Source organism: Pantherophis guttatus, chromosome 3 (assembly GCF_059756535.1).
Source record: "Pantherophis guttatus breed Tessera chromosome 3, ASM5975653v1, whole genome shotgun sequence".
Classification (NCBI taxonomy): Eukaryota; Metazoa; Chordata; class Lepidosauria; order Squamata; family Colubridae; genus Pantherophis; species Pantherophis guttatus.
In genome coordinates this window covers 41549668-41562321 of record NC_142065.1, presented here as the reverse complement: position 1 = coordinate 41562321, position 12654 = coordinate 41549668, and the positions used below count along the sequence as shown (strand labels likewise).

The 12654-nt window shown below is 35.9% G+C and overlaps 1 protein-coding gene across 2 annotated transcripts in view; it reads right to left on the bottom strand.

The window, feature by feature from the left end:
• The window catches only part of KCND3 (potassium voltage-gated channel subfamily D member 3), a 344280-nt gene extending 331947 nt beyond the window's left edge, over positions 1-12333 (bottom strand). The window contains exons 1-2 of one of the 2 annotated variants that reach the window (XM_087889379.1): positions 12077-12333; positions 732-1905 (exon numbers count right to left, since the gene is read on the bottom strand). In XM_087889379.1, the coding sequence (XP_087745505.1) occupies positions 732-1837 (1106 nt within the window). In that variant the 5' untranslated portion in view covers positions 1838-1905; positions 12077-12333. The remainder of the gene's footprint in view (positions 1-731; positions 1906-12076) is intronic. The other variant, XM_034414303.3, reaches the window with a different exon arrangement.
• Between the last annotated feature and the right edge of the window lie 321 nt (positions 12334-12654).

Here is a 12654-nt window from a genome sequence, read left to right as displayed (position 1 = left end):
TCATATTCCTCCCTATCCGAGTTTTTGTATTTTATTTCTTAACTCAGTTCCTGTGCTGATCAGAAAACAAATTGAGGGAAGAAATTCTAAAAGCACGAGAATGCCCTTTGTTTGAAATATGGAAAAATCAAATAACAATGCAAGGGTAAATAGTGTCAGCACTCTTTGAAGCTGACATTTTTGAGAGCGGCTCAAGCTCTTTAAAATGAAATATTTGATTTCGAAGAATGCAAATGTACACTTTTATTTGCTTTCTAAACATCTGGTTTGTGCCTGCTCTCTTTTCCAGTTGAATTAGGCCATATTCTTTTGATTCCAGTTTTAATTAATCAGCATCTTACCTTTTGTTAAAAGCAATGTAAAAAGGATTTCAATAATCCCATACTATAAAAGTATTATTTAAACCAAAAGAAACTATTTGTACAGGCCACTCATATCCAAAATGAGAACAAGAAGAAACTCCAAAAATTCAAAATTAATTAACTAACAACTGATTTTTCCAAAACATTTTGGCCTATCTTCTCATGCTATAAACTATGTCCTTTTCTAACTGCAAATATGAAATGGTGATTTATTGTAACTAATGTACACGGTAGAACAGTCAAAAGAAATATATATATATTTGATTTATGCTCTTGGAGGGGTAGAAGATCAGCTACCACAGAAAATTCTGAAACTTCACCAATCAGTAACCTTTTTCTTTACTGAAGAAAGAAAAATATAGTACTTACCCAAGAGTTGTCATGGTGACAATAGTATACCAAAATGATGCTGGAATGCTAGTGAACTTGCTGGCTGAAGATCCTTTCTCTGCATAAAACATCACAGTAGCAAAGATAATAATTGCCATCGTGAGTGAAAAGAGAAGAAAACCAAGCTCAGAGGCACAGCTCTTCAGTGTGTACCCCAAGATTCGTAAGCCTTGGGAATGACGGGAGAACTTGAAAATCCTGAATACCCTGAAAACCCTCAGAGTCACAAAAGCTCCACTGACATCCTCATTGCCAGTCATCACCAAACCTATGTAGTAGGGCATAATGGCCACTACATCAATGATACTCATCACACTCCTGACGAACCGGTACCGGCTGGGAGCTGCAAAAAGTCGCATCAGGTATTCAACTGTAAAAATCATAACACAAGCAGTGTCCAAGCAGAAGAAAGCCATTTCATACCTATCCCCACATGGCTGTTCCTTGTTGCCGGATATTGAGCCACATGGTACGGTTTCCACCACATTGGTGATCACAGAAACAGCAATAAAGAAGCCTGTGACATAATAAAAGACTAAGGCTAAGGTGCTAGTATGAGGGTTCTCAAAAGCTCGCCACATGGTCTGCCGGAAGCTCAAGGCTGGCATAGAGTCTTGTTTATTCTCAGAATCCGCATCATCCATCAATCGCTCAGCATTTTCCCGCTTTCTATCCTTGTACTCTTCATAACAGCAGTCTCCGATGATATCAGGCAGGATCCCATAAAAAGCAAGCTCTTCATCATAAGCGGAGATACACTCATACCTTGGATAATGTAGTTTACCAGTTCTATAAAAGTTTAAGATACACCTAAAGACATCAGGATCCCGGTCAAAAAAGTATTCCTTGGTGTCTTCATTAAAGAAGAACTCTTTTTCGGTGCTGCCAAGTAGAGTATCAGGGTATCTCTCCAAGGTAGTCCTCCATGTCTGGAAACGTCGGCCACTCACATTGAGAATGATTAGCTCATCTTGGCGCTTATTTTTTTCTGATGGGGCCAGTGGCATGGGACAGTTGGCCACTGGCATCCAACCTATGGCAGCTGCCCTGGCAAAAGGAAGCCATGCTGCTACACCCGCTGCCATGATGGATCTGGTCTCAGGATGGAGGAAAGCAGTTCTTCAAGACGTCCTTGGCTTCAGTTCAAATCCATCTAAAAATACAATTAAAAAGACAGTGCAAGATAAGTGCCATTTTTTGCCATCTGTGTAATGGTTAAGTGTAATTCTTTCTAGCAACACTTAGTCATAGTGAAGGGGTGGGAGGTAAGAATGCAATAGAGTTTCACAGAGTCTTTGAAATACATGAGACAATGTTTTAGTGTTAACAAATGCACCGCAGGACTTCTTAACAACATCTTCACAAGAACTCCTGGAATCTAAATCTAGAACACAAGAACTCCTGGAATCTTGAATCTAAATAAGATAATCAACTGCCAGAAGCTTGGTGTTCTGGATAAATACTCCAACTTTAACATACAAAAGCATCAAGTATATTAAAATCATGATTTTGGATTAGTTTGTCTCATACCCCCATGCTTATCCATCCACAGGGAGTATAAAGAAAGGAGGCAGGAGGTTCATATTGTAAGAAATACAATAGGTACCTGGATCGTGTAGTTTCAACTTGCTTTCCCTTTTCAAATTTAAACCTTGGTAGTCCAATGAATTATTGTTTAAAAATACACGTGATAATCAGCATAACAAAGTTATATCATTATTATAGGTTAAAATTTTGAATAGTAAATTATTCTTCATTAAACTCAATTTAAAGTGGCACCAACATGTTAATTTAAATTTGCTTCCTCATAAACAAGCTTAAAATAGCTTTCCCCAAGAGTAAAGGCTGAGCCTTAATTGAAAAAACACTGATATTAAGCTAGGCATTACACAATGTGTGTGGAAGAACTATTCTTACTAGAAGGCATACCTATGTATACCGTAGAAATAGGTTGGAGATATCGTTTTATATGTTTTTGTTTGGTTTGGTTCAAATCCACCATAAAGTGTTAAGCATAAATGAAGTGAGAATAATTATAACAGCTTAGCAATTATCCAGCACATTGTTAAACAACTAGGGGAACACCATTGCACAGATTTTTGATTAGGCAATTGACTTTTGCTGGCCATTAAATAGTTTTGGACAGTATTGAACAATATTTGTATCAGAGTGCTAAACCATTATAACAGACCAGAGTAACAAACTAATTTCCCAAGAGCTTCGGAATCTCCAGCATTTCTGTAAATAGTCTCTCTGAAAAGGGCACCTGTACCCAAAAACTCACATATCTTCCTTGTAGGTTTCATTTCAAAATACAGGGTTGGATTTGGTTTTCAGAATATACAAATGCGGATAGCTACACAAATGCCAGGTTATGTCCAAACCTCCAATTCTAGAGAATCAATGGGGAAAGAATATTTTAATTCTTACCCCATTTTGAGAGGCCCACTAAGAAAATGCATAGTCTATACCCAATATATGTATAATAATACCTCAATATTCAATTACAGAATCTTAATCTTCCTAAAATGTGAAGTCATCTTTTAAAACTGCAGTCATACTCTTTTTGTAGTTCACCTTTCATTTCCTTTGCATTTTCATTCAAATATACATGGTCTGTTGCTCTATTTTATGAATTTGGATGTCATATTTCCACTTTATGGTCTGTAAAATGATTTGCAATCGATAAGATAGTCTACTGTATTTTTTGGAATATAAGATGCTCCAGACTATAAGATGCACCTACCTTTTTTGGTGAAGAAAACAAGAAAAAGAAATCTGCCTCTGCCTCTGCCTCCCAGCAATTTTGCCTCATTGCAGCAAGTAGCAAACAGCCTGCTTTACTTTCGTTTTTGTTTTCAGCCTAGCTTGATTAGCACAAGAAAAAAAAAATCTGCTCCCAGCAATTTACCTCCTTGCAGCAAGCAGCAGAGCCCTGCGCAATGGCAATCCCTGCAGCCTGAAACAGCTGAAAGTCGGGGACAATCAACTTGTGCTAATTAGGCTGTGCTGAAGCTGAAATGGGCTGTTTCTTCTTGCTGCTTGCTGCAAGGAGGTAAATTGCTGGGAGGCAGAGGCCATAGGGTGGGGGCCAGTGGGTGGGCGGGGCTACATTCGGTGTAAAGATGCACCCAAATTTTCACCCCCTTTTAGGTGGGAAAAAGGTGTGTTTTATACTCCGAAAAATACGGTAATTATTTAAAGACATGAAATATTCATGCAAGTCTTGACAGAACCATTATACTAAAGCGGGGGGTATAGAACTCGGCACTCTGGTTGCTCTTGAGTTGTATGTTCTTAGAAATCTAAATCATATACAAATAAATAATACAAACTTTATAACATGAATAGTTTTGTGCAAGCCAACAAAATTGACAGTTTTAGCAAAATGGCAGAGCCTCTAGCAAACAGCAAGTCACAAGAATGCTATTAAGTTGTTGACTAATATCTGACCAGTTGCATAGCCAATTTTAATAGCATAATACACAAATTGGATGGAAATATAAAGCTAAAGAGGTGAAGCCATATATTGAAGTGAAGGCTTGAATCTTAATGTTTGGCCTGCAGGATTGCTTTTCTTCAGCTGTTTGAATGAGATGTTCCCAGTTATCCCCAGAAAGGATATATTTCTGCAGTGCTCTCCATCCTCCTCAACACCTGGTTACCTATCTATCAATTATATACTTGACATTTCAAAGCTACCAACAGTTTTCAAAAGCTTCTTTACACATTTCCTATCTACTACATTGATAGATGTTTTGTTACTTACTAAATAACATTCAATGTTCCATGCTCAGGTAATCCTGTTTGGATTATTATAAGGTATTACAAATGGAGCTATTTCTGAAAATACTGCAGCAGTTTCACTAAATACATAATATCTCTGCAAGATCAAGTATGTAGAAACCAGGGCAATATTTTGATAGCTCCACTGGTCTTCAGTTCAATTGCAGATCCGATTTGAAATGTGGGTTTCTTACTTTTAAAGCCTTTCTAGACTTCAGATCTTAGTATCAAAAGAAGTTTTTCATCCTACATGTTCCCAATCAAACCTTGATTTTACTAAAACAATTGTTTTTTATTTTTCCCATGTATGATGTATTTTTATGAAATAAAAGTCACCACTCACTTATGGAATACTCTCCTCAGAGAGCATACTGTAGTGCCTTTATGGTATGAGATTATTATTATTATTATTATTATTATTATTATTATTATTATTATTATTATTATTATTATTTTAATTTGATTTATATGCCGCCCTTCTCCGGAGACTCAGGGTGGCTTACAATGTGCTAAGCAATTATTACATTTTCATAACACATTTTTGAGTTTTTTTAAAATAGTATTTTAGTTCTAGGTATTTTTTTTTTAATCCCTTTCTGCTTTTCAAATTGTTGCAATGTTTGGGAGTCTCTGTTCCCTAATATAAAATGGTCTTGTGATTTTGCTGCAGTGTTACAGTGGTTATATTCTTGAGATGCAAATATATTCAATTTGAAGATTTGGCTAAAATTTAATGCAGAGCATCAAATCAGTTTTGATATCATTGAATTGAATTAACAATTCAATGGAGTTTGGGATACTTTTTTTACATTTTATGTATTTTTCTAGAAAAATACATATTGAATCTACCTGTTAAATGAGCTGCAGTGGCACAGTGGTTAGAGTGCAGTACTGTAGGCTACTTCTGCTGACTGCCGGCTGCCTACAGTTTGGCAGTTCGAATCCCACCAGGCTCAAGGTTGACTCAGCCTTCCATCCTTCCGAGGTTGGTAAAATGAGGACCCAGATTGTTGGAGGCAATATGCTGACTCTGCAAACCTCTTAGAGAGGGCTGTAAAGCACTTTGAAGCGGTATATACGTCTAAGTGCTATTGCTAAGTGCTTTTGCTAAATGGATGAAGTTGGCTATCCAAACTGAATTGACTTCATTTCTCAAATTAAGTTAACGATTTAAATTAGATCATACCTAATTAGCATGTGTTTACTATATTCAATATTTTGTTTACTCCGGACATTTCAAAACATTTTGATTATTTGTTTTCATAACAATATATAGTCTCTCTTTCCTTATGCATGTAAATGTGATTTGGTCCACTATTTGGTCTGTGAGAACCTCATTGTCCATTTAGCTTATTTAACTGATAGTATTTTACTGTCAGATATCTTACATGTATAGAGAGTTCTATAAATACTATTAGCCTGGCTAGGTGGCTCAGTGGCTAAGACGCTGAGCTTGTCAATCAGAAAGGTCGGCAGTTCGAATTCCTAGTATAGGTCTCCTGCATGAGCAGGATGTTGGACTAGACGGTCTCCAAGGTCCTTTCCAACTTTATTACTGTTATTATTATTAAGTATATTTTGACAGTGAAGGAACTGATGTCAACATCAGTTCATATCTTTGAAATGTTAAATAAGAATGGAAAGTGTCACTTTTGCTAAATCACTGCAAAAACTGTCTTTAAAACAATTATCTGGCAATTAAACAATTCAATGATATATTTTTTAGAAATCAAATCAGCTGAAATGCAGGATGACAAACTAGTGAAGAAAAGCTAAGCCAAGTCCATGATTTATTTATAACTGATATTAGATTTGTGTATCATCTATCTCATCTAAAGATATTTATTAGTTAAATTAAATTTACTTGCTGCCTATCTTGCCATGGGGAAAATCTATTCTATATACCGTACAAATGTATGTGTTTATTTTAATACAGTAGACATTTTGGAAATTGAAATATTGGAATAGTTTTGAAATCACATTTGTTAAAAAGAATTTATGTGCTTCCATACACTTCTAGTAAAAGACATCACATTTATTTTCAAATTAACAAGGGAAATGAAAAAGACAATCCAAGGCCTTCATTTATGATCAGGAATAAAAGCAAAAAAGGTGAAAGGTGAAATATAATGTATTATTTCATTTAATATCTTAAAAATCAAGGTATTAAAGCAAAAAGTGATATCAATATTTAAACCACTTGTTAGAATTTTAGAAAGAATCTCAATTCCATGCCCATATTTATTTGCAAGACCCCGCATATACAAGCATAATTTGGTATTTCTTTTAACAATTAAGATAATACAATGACAGCTGATATGTATTCAAATATGAAGAGCTTCTGTTTTTAACCATGAGCTGTCCAATGCTACCCTTCTTTCAAGAGCAATAGGAGTACGATATGCTCTGAAACACCTTTTTTGTTTTTACTTTTTACAATGTGAAAGGAAAATTCTAAAATGATTATAACCAAATTTTGAGAATTTTGAGGTTTATTTCTTAATAGATAATGTTTGTCTAATTTATTAAAAATGTCCTTACTATGAGATGCAAAGTGAAATATAGTGTATGGGCTTTTAGCTTATTGCCAGAATATAATCCTAAATAGATTTGGAAATGAGAGCTGAGCATAAGCAGAGTTTGGAAAATATGTGTACCAGAAAATTATTATGGAGTTTTAGAAATATATCTTCACTAAACCTAGAATATCAGCAAGATATAAAAAAAGTGAAACAAATAATCTATTTCATCCCTAAAAGAAGAAACTCCATTGATACAAAGTTTAGAAAAAACAGGCTGCACCAACTGAAATTCAGCTGTGAAACAGAGAAATATACCACCACATCAAAAGTTTAATTCAATCTAATTCCTAAGATAATTTCATCAATTAACTGAAGTTCCAGTATTTTAATCAGTCGTGGGATGGCTACGGGTAATGAATAGCAGATAAGAACAAGTCAAATATTCTTGTAACATTGCCACTATGACATTACAGCCTACTTTTTTGTTGGCAGAGTTTGTGCCTGAGAAACACTATGCGTCGAAGTAATGCAAGACCATTTCCACATGACTTGTCTTTACAGGATATTAGGCATTAGTTGACAAGACAAAGAATCAGACACTGAAGTTTTATCTAGAACAGGTCTACCATCACTCCACAGATTTCTGATGAAAGCACAAATGGGAGAGGGGGTAGCAAAGAAGGTCATGTCATATGTATACCAAACAAGCACATACCCAAGCAACTCCTTTTGGGGAACTTCCTACTGGAAGAGGCTCGCATGTGAAGAAATAGCACAAAGGCACACTAAAGGCCTCCCCGTCATTACTTGATATAAACACAACCCCTGGGAAGTCCTGGCACAAAACCATTTTGCAGTCTCATCCACAAAGGTGGTCAAATTTACGAAGCAAGGCACATTGCTGAAGCACAACGTAAGTGCTAGCCTCATAAAACCAAGGCCACTAGCACAACAACTGCAGTGTCTATATATGTCTGTTCAACATGTGCAAGAACATTCTTTGCCCAAATTGGCTTGATCAATCATCACATCACATCTAATCTTAACATGATTATTTAAAAAAAAATCCAAACTGTTGAGGCCTTCATCAGTGATGACAGATAAACAAGAAGATTCTACATTTTTGCTGGCAGAGTCTCCAGGTCAAAAAGGAATGTTGAATATAGTAAAAAAAAAAATTGATTGAATGAGCACTATTAATACCGAACTAAACATTTAAATGGTAGGATTTTGAGATTCTCTAGTTGAGAAGACCTAAAAAATACAGGGTTAGTGGCTGACATCTCATCTCCGAAAACAAACATGGCACAATCCTGTAAACTAATATGTTGCATTAAATCGTTCACCAGAAGACAATATTAATGGACTATAAAATGTTATTAATAAAGGAAAAATCTTAGAAAATGTTTCAACTTTCTTAGAAGGGACCCTCCTGATGTACAAGCAATGCATATTTAAAAGCAATTCAGAACCCAGAGAATACATAACACTACTTTGGCACACAGAACTAAATGATTTTAAAAGAATGCCTAGGCTACCCAGAATAGATTTTTAGAACTTCTTGGAATGGAATGGAATAATGCTGGATTTGTCTGATAATTATAATTATATTTATAAATATAAATATATATTTGAAAATGAAATGGAGTTTTCCCAAAATTTCTGAAAGGCACCAGAATGCATTTCTCTAAATGCATACATCTCCACATTGCTGTCACAAGCACACCAAATGTGTCCCTTAAATCAATATTAAGCCATAATTGAATTTACATAAATTACATTTTAAAAACAATAAGTATTTATGTTAAAATGGATTTTAGACATGGCCTTATGATGATTTCTTTGTAAATTCCACTGATTTAAGTAGCTTTTACTCCGATTCCAAATAAGTACATGTAAAGCTGCAAGTCAAAATTCAGTGCTATTAAATCTTATCGAACTCAGTAAGTTTACACTGAGTGAGTATATTTATTGGATTGCAGTGTTAATTATCAATTGCAGGATTTGCACGAATATTTAAAGAAATGTACTTATTGACATGCTCCAGAGAACAAGCTATGTTTATCAATAGGTTAATATTAATAAAAAATAACATAAAACATAGAGCAGTTCACTGTTCCCAAAACAATTTTAAAATATGTTTAAGACTATGGATATGATTCTGTGAACTGTTTGATTCTGAATTAGTTTAAGTGGTTTCTAAGAGACCAATGTGGAGTAGGCCATAGGTTACATCCTACTATAACAGTAATACATGAAAAATGTAAAGTATGCACAAGGTATTCTAAGGTAAAAGGAAAAATGTTCATCATAGAATGTCATCTGCAAGGACAAGTCCACACATAAACATAAGTATGCTATATTGCAATAATTTAGTCTTGAAAATAAATGAATTGGCTCTAGTCCCACTAATAAAATAATTTATTCTGAAATAAATGTGCAATGTACATATTTTATATGCTTGCAGTACTTTGCTTTGCCAATGGTTGGCAAGGTTTCAAAGGTTGTTCACCTCACTGCACAGTTTAACATAATTTGGCTGTCAATATATTTGAGCTAAATGTCACTCTAGGGTACCAATAGTAAACAAACAAACAAGGAAACAAGTATTTTAGATAGATGTTTTGATAGCAATAGATTATCACCAAAAATCCTCCTTCCATAGAAACACATGCAAATATATATAATGCTGACAATGATAGAATATTGTGAACCAACCAGAATAAGAACACAGTGCATTCTACGGTTTTTTTCCCCAGACATCAAATGCAACAGGAAAGATGCTATTACAGTTTGGATTAGACTCATATTAACATCACTTGAGTACTTAAAAGCAACAACAAATAGGCATAGTACTGTATATTGTATATGTGCCTACAAAGATAGAAGTAGATGACTTGATAGGACTTTTTAAAAAAATCAACAGTCTATTGATATTTTTGAGTAGAAGAATTTATATATATGACTTAAATAAAATGTTAGCTAACTGTCACAACAAATATTTTTTTTCTTTCAGTAACAAGTATCCTGCCATCATAAAAAAGCCCCAAGACTAAGCAAAAGGTCTTTGTTTATTTCAAGCTTTCTTCAAAATAATTTGTATTTTTTGACCATTCCATCCATTCTTAAATAGACATGAGTCATCTTTAAACCAGGGCTGTTAATAATTTGATTTCTACACTGAAAATATAAATCCACAGTCTTTTCTTAGATCCATAGCACACTGGAGAAGAACTTTATGAAACACTTACTTATTCACCCATAGATAAAGGAAATAAATGATGGATTCTTGTTAATTTCTGCCAGAAATCCAAAATTTGTGTGTGTCCCTGAAAAGCATACATATGTTTTCCCCCCTTCCCCCCCCCTCAACAAATACAATTTATTTCTAAACAGACAATGATAATCTAAGAAAGAAAAGGTAAACTGCAAACTCGGAGTTTCATGATGTAAATTTTAGGTTTATAATAAGTCGAATACATACATTAGACTGCAGCTTTTTTTAGTCTGGATTTTATTTTTTTAAAAAAGCTCACACTTAGGTTCAAGTATCATTTCAATGCATTTAAAAATGCAAACTGTGCTCAGATGAGTCTTTTGCACTTTCTCACAATTAGATTCCCCTCTTCTCCTCCCAGCTGATAATACATCTGCTTACAAGAAATTCCATTTATCTTTCTCTAACTGATGTGCCCAGCATAAACACAGTTTAGAGTAGCACAATAAAGATATGCCAACTTTCATCTCTCCAAACTAAGCACTACGCACAGATCATAATGAGCCCAATACATTTATTTATTTATTTGTTCTTCATATTTTGTAACTTCCCATCACCCTTGAGACATTATATTAAAGGAAAATATTATTATTGTTCTCATATTGTTTGGGGGGTGTGGGTGTGGCAAGATACATAGACATATAAATTTGGGGATAAATTTGAAAGTTCTTTCTTATCTCTAGATTCTCCACATGCAGGTAAAAGAAAAGCAGGAAATAACAGTACAGGAAAACAGATAAGGAGGCTACTACTGAATTGCTTAATTTAGTTTTGCTCAACCTGCTGGGTTAATTGAGACAGGCAGCCAACTAGTCACCTTGGGGATATACATTTTGAATTAATCTGGAAATTCTAGCCAAGCATTTTAACTTCCCCCTCTCTTGAAGGGAATCAGCCTTAGAATATTTCTCTTCAAGGCAGCTTAAAAAACAAGCATTCTGGAAAGAGATTGTGTGCTTTAATTGCAGAAATAAATAAATAAATAAAGTATTTACTATATACACCAGCCTAGACACAGATAGGAGAGAATGGAATAAGGACAGGAAAATCTAAATTACCTGTTGGAGCCTTCCCACATGCTATAACTAACTAAAATGTTTTTTTCCTGCAAGCATCTCTTGCACCCAGTGTGGCTGATTCTTCTCTTCAGCCCCTGCATATACTTTGCTCTCTTTTCAAGGAAAACTCCATTTTTCCCCACCTTCTTTAGGTCTTAGCAAAATTATACCTAAGGCATCTAGAAATTTGAGTATCCTTGCCCTGTGAGTTAAAGAAACTCCAAGAAAGTATTGTATGGGTTACAGCAGGACTGGGTGACTTTGAGAAACTAAGACACATACATTATATGCGATATAGGTGCACTGGGCTGTCGTCCCCCCCCCCCCAGTGTGCGCCATCTCTTTTAGAAATTCAGCATTCACTTAAGCAGTGTGAGTACATGTGGAGTTAGGCAGAGGGAGCTGATCTGGTATTAGTAAGGAAAATCAGAAAAACAAAACAGAAGTGGAAGAAGAAAAGGAAGACATTGAAGGGAAAGAATCTTGTTCCTTAGCATTCCTAATTTTGCTACAGTTTCGAAAAACATCCACAGTCCGACAAGCAAGACTTAGAAGAAGAAGAAGGTAGAAGAAGAGGTAAAAAGTGAGGAGAGATAAATCCCTCTACTCGCCACTTGCCCCCACCCCCACCTCCCGTCGACCACATGCACATCATTCCTCCTTGTGCGTCCATTCCCTTACCTTCTGGGTAAAGAGGTCTCTTGCCAGACGATTCCATCTTCTTCACGGGTTCAGCAGATGGGCTGAAGCATTGCCATCCAGATGCTGAAGGCGCTTACTCTAGCTGCCCAAGTAGGAGAGGGCGGTCCCAGGAAGGGGGAGGCGCTTGCCAGGGGGCTCTTATCCCATTAGCTCAGCAGGCACGGAGAGGGTACAGGAGCTGGGCGTGCTCTTGCGAATGCGCCTGATGCCGCCTCCCACCCTCGTGTTTCTCTGTCGTTTTGAGTTAATCTTCGCTCGATTCCTATTTAGTAGATAGGTGGCGCCGCCCTACCAAGCTTTCCTAGCATTTGGCCCGTCAGCCTTAACGCTGCCCGTTCTCCAAGCGAACGTCTGAAGACTTTTTCAGCACCTCGAGACGCTGGACAGTTCCATTCGCCGAACCTTCTTTGCCGCCGGACGACTCTGCTTCACCTCATATTCCAAGATGTCTGGTGCTGTTTTTGAAAAGACGTTCAGAGGAAAGAAGGTGAAATCGAGAATGAAGTAGTAATTAGGCAAGAAGCAGACTGAAATCTCCGAAGAGTAATAGCGACACG